This window comes from Puma concolor, chromosome C2, assembly GCF_028749965.1.
Source record: "Puma concolor isolate L17-30 chromosome C2, mPumCon1.1.hap2, whole genome shotgun sequence".
NCBI lineage: Eukaryota > Metazoa > Chordata > Mammalia > Carnivora > Felidae > Puma > Puma concolor.
In genome coordinates, this window is record NC_141675.1 from 157,252,081 (window position 1) to 157,273,737 (window position 21,657).

The 21,657-nt window shown below is 52.1% G+C and overlaps 1 protein-coding gene across 2 annotated transcripts; it reads left to right on the plus strand.

Annotated features, from left to right (window-relative positions):
* Window positions 1–280: 280 nt before the first annotated feature.
* On the plus strand, window positions 281–11,545 carry NDUFV3 (NADH:ubiquinone oxidoreductase subunit V3). 2 transcript variants are annotated; one of them, XM_025914098.2, is made up of 4 exons: window positions 281–438; window positions 1,871–1,991; window positions 8,204–9,298; window positions 11,315–11,545. In XM_025914098.2, the coding sequence occupies exons 1-4, from the start codon at window positions 391–393 to the stop codon at window positions 11,476–11,478; spliced, it is 1,428 nt and encodes a 475-aa protein (XP_025769883.1). In that variant the 5' UTR covers window positions 281–390; the 3' UTR covers window positions 11,479–11,545. The 2 variants fall into 2 exon arrangements, with proteins under 2 accessions (XP_025769883.1, XP_086532186.1); XM_086676060.1 differs by lacking the exon at window positions 8,204–9,298 and having other exon boundaries at window positions 283–438.
* The last annotated feature ends 10,112 nt before the right edge of the window (window positions 11,546–21,657 follow it).

Genomic DNA, 21,657 nt, shown 5'->3' on the forward strand with positions numbered 1-21,657 from the left:
CCATCAAACACAGACGACTCTGGGTCAGGGCCAGGGACGTCCAGGGTACGATCTGAGGCCGGTGCACCTGGGAAAGAGACGCGAGCAGAAGCCGCGCCCGCCCTCCGCAGACAAGGACACGGCAACACCCTCTTCGGCGGCCACGCGCGCGTCCAGCCCCTGGCGGCACCGGCGCGAACAGCTCCGCCTGTGATTGGCAGCTCCGCGGGGGCGTGGCCTCGGCGCGCGCAGCCCGGCGGCCTCTGACCCGCTCCGCCCACTCCCGTCCCTGCCTGTGATTGGTGCCTTCGGCCCAGGGGGCGGGCCGTCAGCCGGTGGTGCGCGCGCAGCTGTCGAGTCAGTCCTGGAGCGACCTCTGCCTGGCCAGGCCCGCCCCCGCGTGTCACAGTCATGGCGGCCTCTCTTCTGCTGCGGCAAGGACGGTCGGGGGCAATGAAGGTAAAGGGAGCCGGGCCGGCGGCCGGGAGCCCGCGTAGGGCCGGGGCGAGGGGCACCTCCAGCCGTACGGGTGGGCCCATGACGCGGTTCCAGGGTGGAAGAGAGGGCGCTGGGCCGGAGCAGGTGGCCGCGGGCCGTGGGGCGGGGCGCGGCGAACGGACACTGACCCCGATCTCCTGGGGAGCCCCCGGCGTGCGGTGCCAAGGTCGCGGGCAGGTGCGAGGGCTCCCAGGTGTCCTGCGCCGCCGCGCTCGCTCCGAGACGTTGAGGACCGCGTCTTGACCTCTTACGTAGCCGGGAGGGGAGAGGAGGGGACTCTAAGGTACCTGGGTGACCCGGTAACTTACTTGGCAGCCACTAAGATGCCCGCTTACATGATCCTGTCTGGGAAAAGAGAGGAAGACAGAGGGCTTTCTTTTTACGTGTAGAAAAAATGTGAGATAATTGCCCTGCGTTTAAATTTGCAAAAGTCTCTTACAAAAGCACTTCCTATTCATTGCGAGATAGAGCGTACAGATGGGGGGAGATCTGTTTCCGAGAGTCCACCGTTTCGTCCTTGAAACACCTGGTTCCAAATAATTTTTTCAGCTTTCACACGTACTTATAGTCATAAACATAAAAAGATATATTTTACCTTCGTGTATGTAGGAGAGGCACCTTTGTTCTGTATGCAGCTTCTAGAAAAGCGCCTAGCACATAGCAGCTGTTAGTAAATACATGTTGAGTGAATTATCAGTTTAGGTTTGCCATTTATGATACATTGTATGTGGTTTTGAAGCAGTTATCCACCTGCATCATTACTAACAGCCAGATAGTATTTATTCTTTTTATTTTTTAATTTTTTTTTTAATGCTTGTGTATTTCTGAGAGAGAGAGAGAGAGAGAGAGAGCAAGCAGGGGAGCGGCAGATAGAGAGGGAGACACAGAATCCGAAGCAGGCTCCAGGCTCTGAGCCGTCAGCACAGAGCCCGACAGGGCTTGAACTCACAAACCGTGAGATCATGACCTGAGCCCAAGTCAGATGCTTAACTGACTGAGCCACCCAGGCTCCCAGGTAGTATTTCTTCTAGTTGGCGTTCTAAGTATAGGAAAACACTTTATTAACAAAAAGAACCAGAGTATTTGGTAGGTTAAATAGTAGGTGGGGGCTACAAAAAGTATGCACAGGAGAAACTGTTTTTGACTTTTCTTGGAGTTACATAGTTCATAGTGACTGTCATGTGTTTTCTTTCTTGCAACTTTTTTTGTATTTTCCAAAATTTCCGTATGTTATGAAAATTGTAATAAGCGTTAGAAATATGACATGAATGCTATGTTATAACACGTTATATAGTACATGTAATGCATGTAATGATATATAACGTCTATAGGTCGTAATAGCTTCCAAATGGCATGACTCTAAAATGTCCATATTTGTTCATCCTTCTGTCAGACTATGCTCCTAGACGCACGAGTGTTTCGAGGACTTGCTCCCTCAGTGTCTCTCTCTGCGGAATCAGGGAAGAGCGAAAAGGGACTGCCACCAAATCCCAAGAAGCAAAGTCCACCAAAAAGTAAGATTTTAATGATAGTCCCAAGGGGAGAATAATGCAAAGTAAACAAATCAGTCCGCTTTCCAGGCGTGAAGAGTTTTACTAACCACATAATTCGATTCTTCATCTCCAGCCGTGTCCAGATTGTAATCCGACATCGGATCTGTGGCAGATTTTAGACCAAACACATCACTAATGCAACAGCCCTTGACTCAGCATTTAGCCCTGAACCAGTTCTGTCTGTGTTTTCTAAGTGCTGTGCTCTGATGTGTGGCAAGGGGACGTTTGGATGGCCCTGATACAGATGCTGTGCTCCTGTGGCAGCCCTGAGCCCCACCTTGCTTTTCTCTCCCCCAGTTGTGACGCTTCTCAGTGTCTCAGAGACACAGATCGGCTTCCCAGGCTTCGTGGGCCACCGTCCAGACTGCGGGCCTCCTTTCATGACCGTGGGGAGGGAGTTAAGAGCAGGAACCGTTTTCCATTACCACTCACTTTGATGAAGCACGATGTGTGATCTCTGTCCGGCTTTGTCCAGAGTCATTTTGACTTTTATTGCTGGATTTTACTTTTTTTTTCCTCCTTCCTGAATACCAACGAAGCATATCCTCATGGAAGGGAAATACAATGTGTGACACTATTTTAAATACTTGTGGGAATTTTACTTTCTACTCCCTGCTCGTTATTAACGACTGACCATAGGGGGCGCCTGGCTGGCTCAGTCAGCGGAACCTGGGACTCTGTCTCAAGATTGTGAGTTCAAGTCCCGCGTTGAGTGTAGAGTTGATTTAAAAATAAAATCTTAGGGCGCCTGGGTGGCTCAGTTGCTTAAGCGTCTGACTTTGGCTCAGGTCGTGATCTCACGGTTCGTGGGTTCGAGCCCCACGTCGGGGTCTGTGCTGACAGCTCGGAGCCTGGAGCCCGCTTCAGATTCTGTGTCTTCCTCTCTCTCTCTCTCTCTCTCTCTCTCTCTCTCTCTCACTCACTCTCTCTCTCACTTTCTCAAAAATAAACACGAAAAAAAATTTTTTTTTCTGGGGCAGCTGGGGGGCTTAGTTGGTCAAGTATCTCACTCTTGGTTTCAGCTCAGGTCGTGATCTCGCAATTCATGAGTTTGAGCCCCACGTTGGGCTCTGCGCTGGTGAAATGGAGCCCGCTTGGGATTCCTCTCTCCTGGGGTTCCTCTCTCCTGGGGTTCCTCTCTCCTGGGATTCCTCTCTCCCTTTCTCTTTACCCTCCCCAGCGCGCACTCTCTCTCTCTCTCTCTCTCTCACACATGCTTTCTCAAAAAATAAATATAATTTAAAAAACTAATGCGAACAGCCAGAATGTCAGTTAAATTCTGCATTACACATAGCACATTTTTGACATTCTTTCAATGTTTACTGATGATTAGTGAACCTCTTGCTAATGTTATTGATGCCTTTGGTGATTCTTAGTCTTGTTTCTGCAATCCTACATCATAGGTTTTTGAAGCTGACTTAATGGATTTTAAAATATTGTGGCAGAGTCAAAGATTCCCCTCCTTTTTTTAATGTTTATATATATATTTTTTTAATTTTTTTAATCTTTATTTTTGAGAGAGAGAGAGAGAGAGAGAGACAGTGTGAGTGGGGGAGGAACAGAGAGAGGGAGACACAGAATCCGAAGCAGGCTGCAGGCTCCGAGCTGTCAGCACAGAGCCTGATGTGGGGCTTGAACCCATGAACTGTGAGATCATGACCTGAGCTGAAGTCGGACGCTTAACTGACTGAGCCACCCAGGCACCCCAGTGTTTATATATTTTTGAGAGAGACAGCTCGAGCGGGCGAGAGGGGGGCACAGAGAGAGGGAGACACAGAATCCGAAGCAGCCTCCAGGCTCTGAGCTGTCAGCACAGAGCCCGATGTAGGGCTTGAACCCACGGACCGTGAGATCATGACCTGAGCTGAAGTCGGACGCTTTACCAACTGAGCCATCCAGGCGTCCCCAAAGATCCTTTTTTAAACAAGCTTCTATGTGTGAGTAGAATAGGGTGCTTGTTTATGTAACAGTTTTAGGCGCAGTTATGAGCAGGGAACATTGACCTAGGAGTTGGCCCTGGGCCTGTGTAGTTTGGTCATCAGTCTGGATGAGGTTTTTCCCGCCTGAGTGGGGTCAGCGCGCAGGCCGTGCTAGGCCCCCGTGAGGGGGATATATGTGTGCGGTGTCGACTGAGTGTAGAGTGCTTTTAGGTGGGAAGACAGTATTGCGAACTACGCTGTCTTTAATTCGTGTGAGATCTGTGTATAATCTAAAAGTACTTATAATCCCTGTATGAAGAAAAGGAATTTCTAAACCGACATGTACAGGCCTCAGTGTTTGCCCGAGATGTCAGTGCTCATGAGACTGGTCAAGCGAAAAATGCGGAAATGCTTTCTGCCTGCTGGTGGCCCGTTAATGCCCCAGGTTAAAGCCCTGTCTGCCCTCACTGGCTTTGGGAGCTTTAACGGCAGTTTCCCGCATGCAGATCTGGCCCTGTGCGCTCACCCTTGGGGTCCCATCTCTAGGCAAGGTGCCTGCCTCAGAGGCAGGACCCCGGGGTTCCAGACGACGTTCTGCCCTATTCCTTCTGGGACTCCAGCTTCTGGTAGTGCTTGCCTCCTTCCCAAGGAGAGCCACCAACGCAGATGTCAGGGCCCAGGGTCTCCTCACAGGTGCCCCTCCAGGCGGTCCGCTCAGTCCAGCCACTATGGCAACAATCGGTACTAAGTCATCGACTCCCGTGCCGCCTTTTCAAGGGTCTGTCCAGAGGCCACAGTTAATGATTCCTTTCAAGTCCTCATTTCAGTCTGAAGGGTGAGGAATCTCTGGAAATAGGGATTTGTTGTGTTTACTTCTAACCAGCAGAGCCCGGCATACATTGTCCCGTCTGGTCCGCACAACCCGTGAGCAGGCGGTACTCGTCTCCCTGCCTTAGATGAGAGGGCGGAGGAGGGAAGAGGCCTGTGAGCTGCCCAAGGCCACACGTGTGTTAGGAGTGGAGCCGGATGTAAACCCGGGCAGGAAGGCCCCACCATCTGTAGTTTTCTTCTCCGTGCTGTCTTGCCTCTGAGAAAATCTCAGTCCTCGGACAAGCAAGCAGACAAGCAACTCTATAGTCCTATACATGGAAAAGAGTTTTAGTTCACATAAAATTTGAGTAACCGTGCTCCTTCGTGTTGTGTCGAAATGTGCTTTGTTTCCGAGATTGGTTTTGTGACGCAGTGACGAGATCTGGAAGAATTTTTTTTTAACATTTTTTTTTTTTTTAACGTTTATTTATTATTGAGAGACAGAGCGTGAACAGAGAAGGGGCAGAGAGAGAGGGAGACACAGAATTGGAAGCAGGCTCTGAGCTGTCAGCACAGAGCCCGACGCGGGGCTCGAACTCACAAACTGCAAGATCGTGACCTGAGCCAAAGTCGGATGCTTAACCGACTGAGCCACCCAGGCACCCCAGAATTTTTTTTTTTTTTTTAATTTTTTTAAATGTTTACTTTTGACAGAGAGAGAGAGACACGGAGTGTGAGCAGGGGAGGGGTAGAAAGAGAGGGAGACACAGAATCGGAAGCAGGATCTCGGCTCAGCTGTCAGCACAGAGCCTGACATGGGGCTCGGACCCATAAACCATGAGATCATGACCTGAGCCACAGTCAGACGCCCAGCCGACTGAGCCACCCGGGTGCCCCAAGATCTGGAAGAATACTGAGGTGGCTAATCCATTTCAAACACCATCGTCATTTGTGCCTGTGTGACAGAGACCACCAGAAACGTGTAGGTCATGGCCTCACTTTTCGCCCCAGCAGAAAAGAGACCTGGGAAATACAGCTAAGTTCAGTTGGAGAGGAGGTGGAGACGCAGTACAGCTTCTCCGTCTGCACGGTTAGCAGTGTTTGTGCGCCTTTACCGTGCACAGGCCATGGTCATTTATCCGTCCTCCGGCAGAGTAGACACAGCCCCGGAGGTCGCCGTCTTGTGCTGTGAGATGTGCCTGCGTGGCCAGCCTTCCCTAGGTGGTTTCGTGTTTTCATAGATTTGTTTCTCGAGGGAGGTCAGTATCAAACTAAAACGGTATGTGGGCGTCCTGCTCTGGCCAAAAGTGTGCGACTTTGTGAAAACCAGCAGGCGAGGTCAACGTGCGAGCCCTCGTTCCTCTAGGTGACGGTGCTGTTTCCCAGGTGACGTCATTCTGCACCTCACGGCGGGGCCACACTCGGTCTGCGCCCTGAGCCCTGCAACAGCAGCTACCTACCGGTGGCGGTTCCCAGCCATTGTGGCAGTTTCCTTGGGGGGTCGCGGGGGTGGGGGGGCGGTTGCTGGGCCCGTCCTGCACTGGGCCAGAAATTGACTCTCAATAAAAGGAAAGTGCATTTTTGTTTTGGTCCGGTGGCCTTTCCCTGCAATTCTCCCAGTAACTTAGCATGAATAATGAAAATGCTCTTATGTCGTATAATAGGAATTTCCTCTTCAAAGAGAATTTTTAAATGTTAGTCCCATATGAAGTTTTCTTTCCATTGTCAGTGGGTGATAACTCAGCCTGTAACGTAGTTCCGATCACTTATTTGCAGTTTTTAAATCTCCACCACATACTTTGGAAGATTCGGGAATTGTAATTTTTCTATTCAAAACAGCCCATGTAAGATACACCTTGTTTTTAGTTAATTTTTCATACTTGGAGCATTCATGCCCAACGTAAACGTGGGTGCATGGTCCAGGTGAGTGGGCACAGCGGCGTGCGGGGCCTGCTACGAACCGCTGAGCTGATTCAGGTATGGTTTACAGAGAGAGAGCAGAGCGTTCAAGTGTGTATACATTCCTTTGCCTCATTTTGAGGTTTCTCGTGACCCTGGAGCTCTGTGAGAGTCCTGAAGTTAGGTCAGCACCCGCCTAGCATGCGGAGTGCAGATTCTGGGCTGGCACGTAGCCACAGCTTCCGACGTGGCATGGAGGAGGTAGGGGTGAAGGTGCTGACGGAGGGGGTGGAGGGGGTGGAGGTGACGGATGTAAACAGTCCCCTCTGCTCTGGCTGCCCCGTCAACCCTTTCGCACCGCCGGGTTTCCTCTCCGGCCCGTTTCTGATTCTTGGTGTTTCCTCGGGTTTCTTGGGTCGTTTTCTGTCAATCTATCATGGGTAGGTCCCTGAGCTCAGAAACCAATTAGAACCCTTTTTGGATACTGGTAAGATGGTGATCTTAGGAATACGTTTTTTTTCCCACTTGAGAGAAGGAGGATTCAGATCTTTTCAGTATAAAGTAGACAGACCCCCTAGACTTGAAAGTGAAGTCTCTGCATTTAGAACTTGCGTGTCTGTAATGTGTGTGATTTCGGCTTTAGATTTGGAAAGTAATTTTAATTTATAAAAGCTTGTCTTATATTTTTCTTTAAATCTGCAGGGTTAGAAAGGGTTTACCACCTGAGAAAACTGAATGAAGTTAGTTCCAATCAACTTACTGTGCAGTGTTATTTTTTTAATAATCGATGCTATGAAATATAAAGGTTTCATATTAGCCCTTTTCCTTTTTTTACAGCTTAAAACCTGTTGTTCATGTATATGTATCTCGTTATCAGTTTATTTTAGCTTCTTTTGGTCGTGTAATGCTTTCCTTTGGCCGAGGAGATCCCCGAATGACTTCTGATTTTGAAGGGCTCTTCTCCTTCGGGCACGTTGATGTGAACGACGTTATCCTCTTCCCGGTACCCTGCAGCACTTAAACACGCGTGTGTGCGGACCCAAACCCAAACCAGGCTCTTGTCTGTAGTTGTGTTTTCTGGGTTTTCAGAAAGTTCAGGTTCCTCCAGCGTGGATAACTTTTTTAATATTCGAGAGGCATCAGTTTTCTGAAAGAGTTAAGAAAGTACACATGTGTAAAGCTTGCAGTAGTCATTGGAAAATATCTTTGTGGTTTAACGATTTGAGCTTTGGATGAAGTAGTCGTTTAAAAATGAGCATCAAAGAATCTGGCATTGTGAGCAGTGGAGACAAGTTTGTTACTCCTGTTGGTAAAAACAGCTGCTTGTTAGTTTTTCAGCTGCAAAGGAATGACCTACATTTCTTACTGTTCTCTCTCAGGCGGCTTGACTTTGACCTAAGAGTGAGTTCCCATGGAACGTTCCTTAGGATGATTACATTGAAGATATAATAGCAAGTTGTTATTTAACGAGCCGTCTGTGACTTATGAATTTGGATTGATGTACAAAATATTGAGAATAACCTTCCTCTTTATGCCATTTCCTAGATGTAGTGGAACCAAAGGAGAGGGGCCAACTCGTAGCCACCCCAACAGCAGCTGAATTGTCTAAAAACTTGTCTTCACCCCGTGCTCACCCGTCAGTTGTGAGTCCGGGCGGGCTGGTAGCTGGCCCCGGCCCCGGCTCCGGCCCCGAAGGCAGCATGCTGTTCACAGCCGAAGGGGCTCCAGAGTTCCGGTCGCGAAAGACTGTCGTAGAGACGCCTCAGAAAGTTCCGTCTCCACTCAGGAAGCAGGGCACGGATGCAAAAGCTCTTAGGGAGAGCAGGGGAGATGATTCATCTTCATCGTCCTCTTCGTCCAGCTCCTCCGATTCCGACTCCGAGGGGGAGGGGGAGAGCTCCACAGCTGACCCCCAGGGGACGAGCAGGGGCAGAGGAGGGCCTCCCAGACCGCAGGCGTCCCGCCCCCTCGAAGATGGAGCCCCCAGAATGGCAGTAGTCGCCAAAGAGAAGCCCCGCTCGCCGCCGGATGTCCCCCCTCCCGAGAGGCCCCGTCCGGTCAAGAAGAAAGGGGGCACCATCAAGCCGCCAGAGGACAGAAAAGACACAAAACGCAAAACCACAACACCCAAGTCACAAGCAGATAAAGAGTTTATGAAGCAAAACGTCAAGGAAAAGCAATTCCAGAAAATTCTTAGATCAAGTGAAACCGATAAAGAAGGCCAAAAGCTGCCCAAAGCCGAAGAAGTCCTGCCTGCTCATACAGAGTCAGGATTGTCCACACAGCCGGCTGGCGGCCCAGCGCCCATTCAGTGGAGGGAAAGAACCGGAACAGCAAGACCGCCGCCAGCCGCTCCTGAGGCCAGCGAGAGACACCGGGGCCGACACGCAGCGGAGCGTGGTGGGGAGGTGGCTTTCCCCCTGTTCAGCAAAGAAAATTTGGGGGCGCAGGTGACAGAGGGAACCCTGAAGGCCCCGGGAGAGACTCTGGAAGGTCAGGCGCCAGTCCGAAGTTTGAAGCCGGTTCCTGCTCCTAGCGAAGGCAGCGATTTCCAGGACAAGGCCGCGGGCCCAGAGCCTGAGGGCGGGGCCGGGATGGCGGAAGACCCTGCCCCTCCAGGAGGGCCGGACGGCACCCAGGGTATACCTTCACTTGCGCCCTCGAGAGCCCTGCTTTCCCGGGCGGGTGGTGGGCCTTCGGAGGCCTGTGCGCCCCGAGGAGGGGTCCAGGTAGTCAGGCACCTGCAGCGCGGCCTCCGGCGGGCAGAGGACTGTGCCGGGCTCCTGGGGACCCACGCCTTGTGCGCGGCATCCCTGGGGCATTTCCTGTTTATTTTGTGGTGAAACAGCGTGCGCTTGGTCCTCCTGGCTGTCCCACGGCCAGGGTGATGTTTCAACTCTAGCGGTTTCATGGCCCCCTTCGCTTTGGAAGGTGTCCGTGAACTTTCAGGGCCTCTGGTCAGCGGGAAGGGGGTCCTGATTCACTCCCACAGCGAAGAGCCGTGCTTACCCCTGGTGTGGGGTTTGGGGGGATACGAGGGGTGTTGCTTTTAGGTTTCTTAGACCGGAGGGGAAGTCCCCATTTTGGGAAGTCCCGCAGTAAGTGACACAGGGGCAGCCAGGGGCGGCTTTAGTCTTCCTTCCGCTGGGTGACGTTTCCTTCTCTGATTTACCCAAAAAGACAATGGGCTGCTTTGTTTTTCCATATTGAATTTTTATGAAGGGCTATTTGCTATCACAGATTTTTAGGGTTTTATTCCTATTATGCTCCCGACTTGCGCATCGAACTTTATGAAGGCACATGCTGTGGGCAGGTCGTGGCGAAGCCGGCAGGGCCGTCCCCGGGTTCAGAGCCGGGCCCCGCAGAGTGTCTGTAAAATGCTGCGTTGCTAACAAACCCGGCCCCTTCCTATTTGCTCCTTAGCCTTCCTAAAGCCTCTGCCTTTGCCTGACGTCCATTATGTGCTAATCGTTATTGGTTGCCTTCCGTTGACAGAATTTGTGTGTTTTCTTCCTTCCGTTTTCTCCCTCTTTCGTTAATACACAAAGTGCCAGCCTTGTCCAGACTTGGAGAATGCAGTTCCTGACGCTACAAATTGGAGACGAAAACCAAAACTTAGGATGATGACAGCAAACCATTGTTGTTTTTCTCGTACTCCTTTGCCCTTTGGGGGGTAAGGAGGCCGCCCAGGAGCACAACCCCCGTGTGGTGTCGCTGAGCAGTCCTCTGCTCGGGTTCCTGCCCCGAGGTTCCTGCACCCACGTTTCCCTCCAGCTGACACCTTCCCTGTATCCGCCAATGTGCCTGCACCACATGGGCAGTCTCTCTGCTCAAGACCGGGAAGGTGTCAGCTCTGCATAAGTCCTCGATTTTGTGTAACACAGCCGAAGACGTGACAAACAGAGCTCTGGGTGTGAATTCAAATGGTGGAAAGTGTGCTTAGGTGATTTCCTGTGCAGCCTGGGTAGCCGTGCAGGGGCCTCCCCGCAGGCTGCGCCGTGTGCCCTTGTGCGGACGTCCCAAGGCAGGAGAGCTGCGTTCTTTTGCTTCAGCTGTGCACTTTGAGTTCTAGATCACCGAATGTCCTTTTTCCACGTGAAGAAATACAACTTAGCTTGTACGTTTTAGCCTGAATCGAAGGTATGCCAGCAGCTTTTTCAAAAAAAGTTGAAAACTTTGCATCTCCCTTCCAGTTCCCCTTAACTTTGTGACGTTGTTCAGACAGAGTCTAGTTTCGTATATCCAGAGACTTAGAGGGCTCACCTGGCTTCTGCTTTTGAACATTTTTTTCTGCAAATAGTTCATTCCTACTCCTGTAGATCTACTTGTCTCTCTTGCTCCCCTCAAGTCCTGAAAGTCCCTGCATCCTTGTCGTAGGCGTTTTCACAGCTCTGCACAGCACGGGCCGGGGAGCGGACAGAGTAGGCTGTTCAGACGCCTCGTAAGAACCAGCGGCTCCCACCGCGGCGGCTGCGAGGTTTAGAGTACGTCTTCCGCTAATTCCTTTATTTCGCGTCTGAGGATCCTGTAGCTTTCACCGGCTTCCCTAGTTAGACAGTTTATCTCAGGATGCGGGGCGCGCGGTCTCTGAGAGCTGAGCCCCGCGGGAACGCCGCCCGTCCCACGTTCTCACGGGCCTTGCGTTTCCCCCCACAGAGTCCGCTCACGCCGCCAGCGCCTCCGAGCCACTGGACAGCGCCACCTACAAGAACCTGCAGCACCACGACTATACCCCGTACACCTTCTTAGACCTCAACCTGGACCTGTCCAAGTTCAGGATGCCCCAGCCCTCGTCAGGACGGGAGTCCCCTCGCCACTGAGCGCCGCCTTCAGAGAGTAACTTCCCCGTTGTCTGGGCTACAGAAATAAAATCCGCCCCGGTCGTGAGGCCTCGTGTGTGATCGGTGTCCCTCGTACGGTGAACGCTGAGCTAGCGACCCTGCTCTCTGACCATTGGTTCAACGGGCATCAGAAACGTCTGTGCGCAAGGGGTTTTCCTCTCATTGTAAAGCTGGGGTCCGCCGCACAGATCGTAGCATTAGAGAGCCGTTGGGGCTTTCCATCAGCGTGTGTCCGCTGTGCCGAGTCCCTGGTCAGTTTAACGTCCGTCTGCTTTCCAGCCAGGTGTCCATACGTGTGCTGAGGACTTCTGATTTGGTAGACCTAGCTTCTGATCATCAAAGACAGGGTTTCACTGATTTTATCTCCTGTACTGCAAAGAGACTGAAACATTAGGTTCTAGCACTTTATCGTTAGAGAAGGAATGGAATTCTTTTCGTTCACCAGAATTCAGTGTTTGATGTAAACTCAGGTGGGATGGGGGGGGTTGAAGTTTTGTGGGGCCCATCAGCAGCTCCGCCCCCGGATGGCCGCGGCGGACTCCGGACCCCTCTGCTACGAAGGGTTTCTGGGTCGGCCAGGGCTCGGGATAACGTTACTCACGCCTCGGGGTGTAAGCGGGGTGTGTCAGGCTGTGTGTTTGCACTCACACCCTGCGGGGACGAGGTGAACTGTCTGCTTGGAGACAAGTGGAGGTGAGGTTACGCCCCACCACGAGAGCGGAGGTGGGAGATGCGTCCGTTTGTCAGGGCAGAAGTCTGTCTACCCGCTGGTGTCACAGCCGTGGTTTGCTCTGTTCTCACATGGCCCTTGTTCCTGTGCCCGGACCCCAGGGCACCACCTCCCTTCATTTGCATTCTGGTCCCTGGCCTCGAGTCTGCAGCACACAGTGTGGCGCATGGAATTCTGTTCCCACGTGTCTGTCACCCTAGTATTGTCATCATCCACCTCCGAGTTTATTACCGCCGAGGGAGACGCTTGGCGACTCCGCGAGCTTCTCCTGATCGCATTGTTTTATCAGAAAAGTACCAAAGCCACATTACCCAAAAGGGAGAAAATGGAAAACCCCTAGGGCCACGGTGCCAGCCCCGCAGTCACTGATGTGTCACACACCTCCCTGGTGGTGGTGGCTTCAGAGAGGTCGCCCCACGACATGCAGACGGTTCTCTCTCCTGCCGGCTGTGCCCATGTGATACCTGGCTTTGCAAACCGTGGCCCGCAGAACCTGTGCGGGGGGGGGGGGGGGGGGGGGGGGCACAACCACGGTGCGTTTCCCGGACCGCACGTGCCGCAGGGGCTGGGGATTCTCCCGACGGAACGATCTGGATGAAAAAAATTTCATCTGCATGAAGTTTTTCCCTGGGAACCAGCCCTGTTAAATTATCCTCTCTCTCTGACCCCCAAAGCCCTCGCGAGCCGATGGGGGCGGTTCCCCACCGAGTGTGGTTTGGGACCTGAGCTCGTCCCCGTGTTCTCTCCTAGCGCTGCCAGAAACATCTGGGCGGCTGTAACTCCTGCCGTGTGTTGTATTGTTTCCTTAAGATGGATTTCCAGAAACCAGTCTGATGAATCGCACGTGATTCACAGACGTTGGTATTGCTTCCGCTTCCACAAGGTTTTTAAAGCAGTTTAATAGGTTCAAGTTAAAGCAATTATCCCATTTCCTTTTGTATTTTCCCTGTCACCTGAACCCTGGCATCTTTCTAGACATTTGTTCTCTTACACCTGTTAACAAATAAACACCCTCAGACTGGAGGGCATTATACACAAAGCAGAAGTCCAGTCCTTGTGAATTCTTGTCCTAATGTTTACTGGCAGCTGGTTAATAACTGAAACCCAGCAAATTACGGTGTGGCCTTTCTGATTCTTCCTCCAAGTATGTGCTTTGAGTTTTAACAGTCGGAGTCCTCCCACCCATCTCAACTGGCATCCGAGACCCAAGAAAGTGCCCCTCGGCTCAGGACTCGCACCCAGTGCCTTCTGGGAGCGTCCCATACCTTGCACGTAGGAAGCAATGGAAGGTTTATAAAGAGTTCACCAGCACCACAGAACTTCCTGTGCCCTAGGGGATGAAGTGTGACACATAAACAGTACAAAGCCATTTCTTCCGTTAAAGCAGCATTAACACACTCCCCGCGAAGGGCCAGATAGGAAATATTTCAGGGTTTGCCACATGCAGCGTTGAACAGGCTTTTTCTGTCTTTTACATCCCTTTAAAAAATGTTAAACCCGGGGGTCCCTGGGTGGCTCAGTCAGTGAAGTGTGTGACTTCAGCTCAGGTCACAATCCCGTGGTTTGTGGGTTCGAGCCCCACGTCAGGCTCTGTGCTGACAGCTCGGAGCTGGGAGCCTGCTTTGGAGTCTGGGTCTCCCTCTCTCTCTGCCCCTCCCCCACTCATGCTCTGTCTCTCAAAAGTAAATAGACATTAAGAAAAAATGTTTAACCTATTCTTGGCTGTGGGCCTTATGCAATGGCAGAGAGCAGAGTTTCCTGAGGGGCTCCAGATTGAAGGGGTTGCTTTAATAAAAAGGCTGATGGGGTGCCTGGGTGGCTCAGTCGGTTAAGCGTCCGACTTCGGCTCAGGTCATGATCTCACGGTCCGTGGGTTCGAGCCCCGCGTCGGGCTCTGTGCTGACCACTCAGAGCCTGGAGCCTGTTTCAGATTCTGTGTCTCCCTCTCTCTCTGACCCTCCCCCGTTCATGCTGTGTCTCTATCTCAAAAATAAATAAACGTTAAAAAAAAAATTGAAAACAAAAATAAAAAGGCTGGCTAGGGGCACCTGGGTGGCTCAGTGAGTTGAGTGTCCAACTCTTTGATTTTGGCTCGGATCGTGATCCGTGGTCATGGGATCGAGCCCTGTGTCCAGATCTGCACTGAGTGTGGAATTTGCTGAAGATTCCCTCTCTCTCTGTCTCTGTCCCTCTCCCTGCTGCTCGCACACTCTCTGTCTCTCAAATAACAAAAGTAACAAGGGCTGTTTCAGGTGCTCACCACCCTCGGTTCTACCCCCTCCCGCCCTCCTCTCCTACCTTTATTCCAGCAAGGAGTTGAAACAAAGACTAGGGTATAAAAGTTAACAGTTAAAATGGCGTTCCTTTCAGAGCAATGTCACTCTCGCGGGCCTATAGTCAACACGGGTCTAGATGCCCACCGTATGCCAGGCCTGCATCTGGGCCGTGGGGTCAGAGACGGTGGGGACGGACAACCTCTCCCAAGTTTCCAGCCTTGGGAACGAGGCACGTGGAAGGCCTGGCAAGGTGGTGTGCCACGTCTGGTAGCAGAGGGGCTGTTTGGGGCTGGGTGTTGACCCGAGAGAGCTCCGTGGGGCAAGATGTTTAGCCCAGATATTGCCAGGTGACCAGGAAGTCCCCAGGTGCACAGGGCAATGGTGGGGAGACCCTGGGCGTGGTCTTCGAGGTGTCAGGGTGGGTGGGTCTATGCAAAGGCCCGGACAAGGACATCGCTGGAGGTCACGGTTTGGGAGGGGACGCGTAGCGAGGATGGGGCTTGGGCTCTGTGTTAGGCAGCTCAGCCACCATAACAAAACACCACAGCTGGGGGGGCTTAAACAACAGAAGTGTCCATCTCTCGGTTCTGGAGGCGGACGTCCAAGATCAAGGTACTGGCTGATGCAGCGGGTAAGGTTCTTCCTGGCTTGCCGATGGCCACCTTCTCGCTGTGTCCTCACACTGCAGAGAGGGGGCGAGCGCGTTCTCTGGAGTCTCTTAATAGGACCCTAACCCCAGCTTGAGGGTCCCTCCCCGGCTCATGCTCTCTCTGTCAAAAATAAACATTAAAAAAAAAAAATCAAAAAGTTTTAAAGTTTATTTAGAGAGAGAGCATGAGTAGGAGAAGGGCAGAGAGAGGGAGAGCAAGAATCCAAAGAAGGTTCTGCGCTGTGAGCATAGAGCCCAATTTGGGGCTTGATCTCACAAACCTGTGAGATCACGACCTCAGCCAAAATCAGGAGTCCCACACTTAACCATCTGAGGCATCTAGGCACCCCTTAATGAACGCATCTAAACTTAAAAAGTAAATTTTATTGGACATGCATTTCTAAGTTTTTTTTAATGCTTATTTCTGAGAGACAGAGTGTGAGCAGGGAAGGGGCACACAGAGAGAGGGAGACACAATGCAAAGTAGGCTCCAGGCTCTGAGTTGTCAGCACAGAGCCCGACGCGGGGCTTGAACTCACAAACCGAGAGATCATGACCTGAGCTGAAGTCGGACACTTTGAGCCACCCAGGGGCCCCTGGACATGGATTTCTTAGTGAAGTGTAGTGAAACTATTTTTTTTTTTCAGTTCCTAAATCCATGAATGAATATTATTTAAGTCTAGAAGGGGTTCAATGAAAATTAACAGAAAAAAAAAAAAGGAAAGAAAGTATAAACCAATTTTTGAGGACGGATTCAGGTTTCGTGGGGCCTGAAGCTAAGAAATTTGGCAAATTTCTTTTAATAAAAATAATGTAGACTTAATTCAAAATCAAGGGGCACCTGGGTGGCTCAGTTAAAGCGTTTGACTTTGGCTCAGGTCGTGATCTCACAGTTCATGAGTTTGAGCCCTGTGTCAGGCTCTGTGCTGACAGCTTGGAGCCTGGAGCCTGCTTCGGATTCTGTGTCCCCCTCTTTCTGCCCCTCCCCCCCCCCCACACACACAGACACACTCTCTCTCTCTCTCTCTCTCTCAAAAAAATAAACATTAAGAAAACTTTTTTTTAAGAGAATTCAAAATCAAACGTGAAAGTGGATATTATAGAGAATGAAAAAAATTGCTTACAAATTTTAAAAGTTGGTGGATACTATAAACCTCACAAAATCCAGAAAGATAACATATTTTAATTAACCACTTGACCCGCTTCTATGTGTCAGGCAGCTAATAGAAAAATAACATTGGCTGCTACGTTTGATTGCTTCTTATGACAATTTCATAGCACTATTTTGCTGGCTATGAAGATAATGCCATCTTTCCTCCTGCGCGGTTGGTTGAAATTTGGTTTTTTGGTGGTTTGGATGCATAGACGTGTGACCACACACAGATGTCTCTGCTGTTTGTAGTGAATGCTGATAAACTTTATTTCACATGCTCCTATCAAAAAGGGGAAAGTAAGGCCCATGTTTAGCTGCTTCTGCTACGCGAGGAGGACGCTCTCGACAGAATTCCATCTGTCCCGTTACGGATGGAAACTGAATCCTCTGATGGGAGTTTTCCTGATTGAAAGGATTTTCTAGGGCACCAGGTGGCTCAGTTGGTTAAGCGTCCGACTCCGGTCCCAGCACAGGTCACGGTCTCCCAGCTCATGGGGTCGAGCCGCGCATCGGGATCTGCGCTGACAGCAGAGAATCCCAAGTGGATTCTCTCTCTCTCTCTCTTTCTCTCTCTCTCTGCGTCTTCCCAGCTCGCTCTCTCTGTCGCTGTCTCAAAATAAATAAAAGAAAGAAAGGATTTCCCCCCGAGTAGCTTCTGTTCCATGCACTTCAAAACCCGCCCTCACCCACAGCTACTCAGTGCCAAACCCCTCCGGACCTGGCCGCGTCACTAGTGTTTGTGGCCACACCGCATGTTCACAGCTAGGCCACGCGTTCCTGGCCACGTGACATCAGCACAACAATGTCCGCAATCTCATGGTGTCCATACCACGGGATCCCCTCTGTCGCCACCTGCACATCAGAGTGCCTGGCGATTCCGCTCGGTGGAAAGCAGGAGTGTGCCCGGAAGCCGGTCCACACCAGACAGCACCGACCAGGGAAGTCACTGTGAACCCCCAACCACATCCCACCAAACCCAAACTAAGCGTACCCCTGGGGCGGGTCCTGACGTGCTCCCAGCCACTCCAGCGCCTGTGAGAGATGAGCTGGGGTGGAAAGAGGCTGTGGTCTGAAGCTATTGTATTCAAATGTCTCACTTTTGCAAATTTGACACCTTGTGACCACAAGTGGGGATTCCTAGCTGGATCCCCACCTGGCCCTGGATCCCCAGGGAGGGGCCTGAAGCTTGTCCCTGTGGCCCCATAGGAGCTCCCCCACACTGGGCAGGAGTTAAGTGTCCCCGCTTAGTGATTGGCCTTCGCGGTGGCCAAGTGCGTCGACACACCAAAAGCCACCGCACTTCCCCACGACGTTGACCTAAGTCTAACTGGGACCTGCAGGCAGGAGCGAGCGACACTACTGACGAGTGACAGCAGGCAAGATCGCCCACCCAAAAAGCGAGTGTGGGTTGATGGCATCCAGTCCTCGGTTGGCAAAAATCGCTGCCCGTGTTTTCCCCACAAGTCCGGAGAACCCACAAAACGTTCAGTCGTCTCCAGCATGTTTCTTTACTTGAGGATATTCCCTCGACCCGTCAGAAGTCAGCGTGGACTTCAGCCCGTCTCCGCGAAACCCCAGAGAACGTGCAGCTGAGACCCGGCCGGCGCGTGCGCTCGTCACGTGCTTCCTCGTGGTGAAACTTGCAGAAGAGGCCGGCGTTCCCAGCGCACTTGCTGCAAATGTCGAGTACTGGTCGAGTTCTGTGATAGCCGGACAGCGCCGCGAGGGCATCGCGGCCTCGGGGGTTCTTCCTTGTCTGCTCTGCTGTCTGAGGACCCCCTCCTTCTCCCTAACGCGAGGTGCCAGAGCCCCAGCCGCCTCTGACGGCTCCTCTCACTGCCCTGGCCCCAGATGCGCGGCACCCCGACGCAGGGGTGTAACACCACATCCTATTCTTAACAGAAATGCGTACCTAAGACCAGGGAAGACAGAGCTCCCCCCGCGGGGTCACGGTGCCTTCATGACAGACGCTTCCTCCAACATCGTGAGCTGCTTCTTTGCATGGTGCGTCTCTGGGCCAACACAGCCAGGTAGGCTTCCGGATGGGTGAGAAGTCAAGGCCGCCTCCCACGGCGGGAGCAGGCTGCTGGGGAGAGAGCGGCGGGCCCTCGGGAACATCACTGTGCAGGAGGGGCACAGACTCGTCCCCTGCGAACCACCTGTACTGTGTGCCTCGTGCAGCCTCTCAAATCACTTACACGGGATTTGGCACTTGCAAATCAAGTATTCACCGAAGTTAGGCCGGGAACGAAACCGGAATGTTGGCGATGAACCGCCGTCCTTGGCCACTGTGGGTGGAATGGGCAGCCCAGAACTGGGCTCTTGGGCTCCACAAAGAAGCCGCTCTTCCTACCCAAAGAGGTTGAAATGTCTCTTCTGTTGTCCCCACCCGCTAGATCCCCAGTCCAGCGGGGACATAGCCGATGGGACAAATTGGGGGGGGAGACCGGGGACAGAACATAACCAGGGACAGCCATGCCAGTCTTACGTCTAAAACAGGCAACCAGCTGGGACTCCTGGGTGGCTCAGTCGGCTAAGCATCCGACTCCTGATCTCAGCTCAGGTCTTGATCTTGGGGTCTTGAGTTCGAGCCCCGATTGGGCTCTGTGCTGGACCTGGAGCTTACTTAAGAAAAAAAAAAAAAGTTTAAAACAAGCAACCAGCAGCTTGCAAATGCATCGAAGGGGCAAGCTTCTCTGCACTGTCCTTGGCAGTCGAGGCCTGACGGCACCTGGATCCCCTTGGCAAGGGCACCAAGTGGCTGAGGGCCACGCTCTGTCCCGGGACACCAGCCCTGCCCCCCAGGAGCAGGACCAATCCCTCCACACTGGCACCCGCTAGCCTTTCGTTCTTTCTTCTAAGCACTGGTTTTGAAATCTTACGAAATCTAAACTAATCAGGGCCCAAGTTACAAGTATATCTTGATGTTTTTAGTTCATCAGAAGCCTTGCCAAGCCTTTTATTTTTAAGTGTGGGCCTTAAAATATATCCTCCTCAGCTCTGGGCCAGCCAGGGGAAACCAAAATAAAACACCATCTTCTTTGGAACATGTGGCAAGTCACTGCCGCCGGAATGAGGGAGAAAGCAGAAAAGAAAGGATGTTCTGGTATAGAATAAAAATGTAGGTTTAATGCATGGAAATAGGCAACGCTTTGTACCACCAAAAGCTGTTTTCCGAGGGAGAAAATGTTAACTACAGAGTTTATGAGAAAAAGAAATGGGGGAAAAGGTATTCCTGAAAACTGACCCAGACACGGGGGTGAGGGGGGTGGAGACCCGCACACCGGAAGGGCCCGCGAGCAGGTCCCATGGCTGAGGGATCTCTCCGCGAGATCCCCCCACCGCCCCACACACAATGAGCCCCTGCCTGCCCTGAATGGTACTTAAAGGGGCTCCTTTTCTTTCCCGCGGCTTCCGGTTCCCACCCTCCGTCCTTTCACTGTGCTGCTGGGTCCTCTAAAGCACCCTGATGATATCGCCAGACACACAGTCACAAACGAAGGTCACCTACACTCAGGGGGCAGCTTACGGGGCTCCCGGCCGTTCAACTATCTTTAAGGCTTATTTCTCAGCATCTTTCGATGTTCTCTGGGGTTTTTTTATTTTTTATTTCTTTAATTTTTCAGCCTCCTGGTTATTTAACCTAAAACCATAATTCTCTTTCCATGCTCGTAGCATTCTGGGGGGTTTCCATGTCTCCCTTCTCTGTTCAGTGACTGCCGTATTTATTCTTATTATTGTTCTTGGAGTGTTGACAATGCAGAGTGGGAAATTTTATGTCGTGTTACTGGAGAGCAACGTTCTAGATATTTGAATTTATTATTGGAGCTAGAGTGTCGTTAGAAAACAACGTGCGTGCCAGAGGAGACCGCTGATAGGGCAATCGTGGAGGTATCGGGTTAATATATAATGTATAAGTCTGTGTAATGGATAGTTCTTATTATTCATAAAATTTATTATTCATAAAATTTTCAAATGACTCACAGATGTGCGGCCCGCAGCTGTCCCTTCCTCACTAATGGCCTCGGGCTCTGACTCACAGAAGAATTTTGTGCCAAAGGGTTCTGGCAGCCACTACAGTTCTTGTGATATTCCCAGGGAGGGAATCATTCACTGTCAGCAGGGGCGACGATGACAAACCAAGAAAACGCCGAGCCGGGAGTTGCTGGTTAAGAAAGGACACTGGACCCCGGCCTGTGAGCTGCTTTCAGAAACCAACTATTGACTTCAAGATTCTTCCCATCGACTTAACTTTGGTCTCTTTCCATTTACAAAGTCCGCTCTTCCTCTCCCCCCTCCCCCACACCGGGGCAAATCAAAGTGGCCCCTGGATGGAGGCCGGAGAACCGCCAGCAGTGTGGACAGCTGATTCCCTCGGGGTGGTGCCCGCGGCACCCTCACCTGCCGATGCAGAGAGTGTGGGCCTGGCCACGCCGCCCTCACGGTGCTCCCTGGGTGCCCAGGGCTCCAGAGCCCAGCTGCTCAAGAGTGATGCTGTAGGAAGCACCCAAAGGCGCATGTGGAAATGCTGATTCCTGGGCCCGGGGAGCGCACTGCCAGCACGAAACATACAAGGAAGCAGGCTGACGTTCTGCGGCCGCCGCCACAAGGAGGGGGCCCGGTGTAGGAACGGAGAGTCTGGGCAGGGTGGTCTCACTAGTTACAGGTGTGGGACTCGTGGGTCTGAGGTCCAGGGCCCACGCAGTGCGCGGGGTGGAAATGTGTCCCTGTCCAGCTGTAACTGGTGTGGGGGGGGCAGGGCTAATCTTGGCCAACCACTGACGAGACACAGGACAGGAAATAGCAGAGTCTGTGTATAAACGGGCATCTTCGTGGGTCACGTGGGAGGGAGGGAAAGGCCCGACAGGGAGTCTTACCTGAGGCAGAGGCAGGGGAAGCGGGGGTTCTCAAGGTCGCGGCTTTCTGGGGGATCAGCTGAAGCTCACTGTAGTTAGCATCGATAATCTGCATTTCGGGGGACGCCTGGGTGGCTCAGTCGGTTAAGCGTCGGACTCGATCTCAGCCCAGGTCTCGATACCTGGGTGCTGAGTTCAAGCCCCACGCTGGGCTCTGCACGGAGCATGAAGCCTCCTTGGGGAAAAAAAAAAAATGTGCATTGTGACAAATGCCCAGACTTTGAGAAGGTCTGAGATCTGGGATCTTTGAGAAACTCTGCTCTGGGGTGTTGGAGGGACGCAGGCGCCATGTTACCCCGCACCTTTGCCTGTCGCGCAGTGACCGAGATGCTGAGATGTAGCCAGCCGCCCAAGCCCTCTGCAGCATTTGCTATTATGTTTGTTCATGGATGCTGATTTTCCACGTCTCAAACTTCAGAGGCCTGAGGCCCATA

Bases quoted from the DNA above. Each gene is read 5' to 3' on its own strand.
- NDUFV3 (XM_025914098.2), top strand. From the start codon at position 391: ATGGCGGCCTCTCTTCTGCTGCGGCAAGGACGGTCGGGGGCAATGAAG. The intron at 439-1,870 runs GTAAAGGGAGCC...TCCTTCTGTCAG, and splicing joins GACGGTCGGGGGCAATGAAG to ACTATGCTCCTAGACGCACG. The intron at 9,299-11,314 runs GTATACCTTCAC...TTCCCCCCACAG, and splicing joins AGGGCCGGACGGCACCCAGG to AGTCCGCTCACGCCGCCAGC.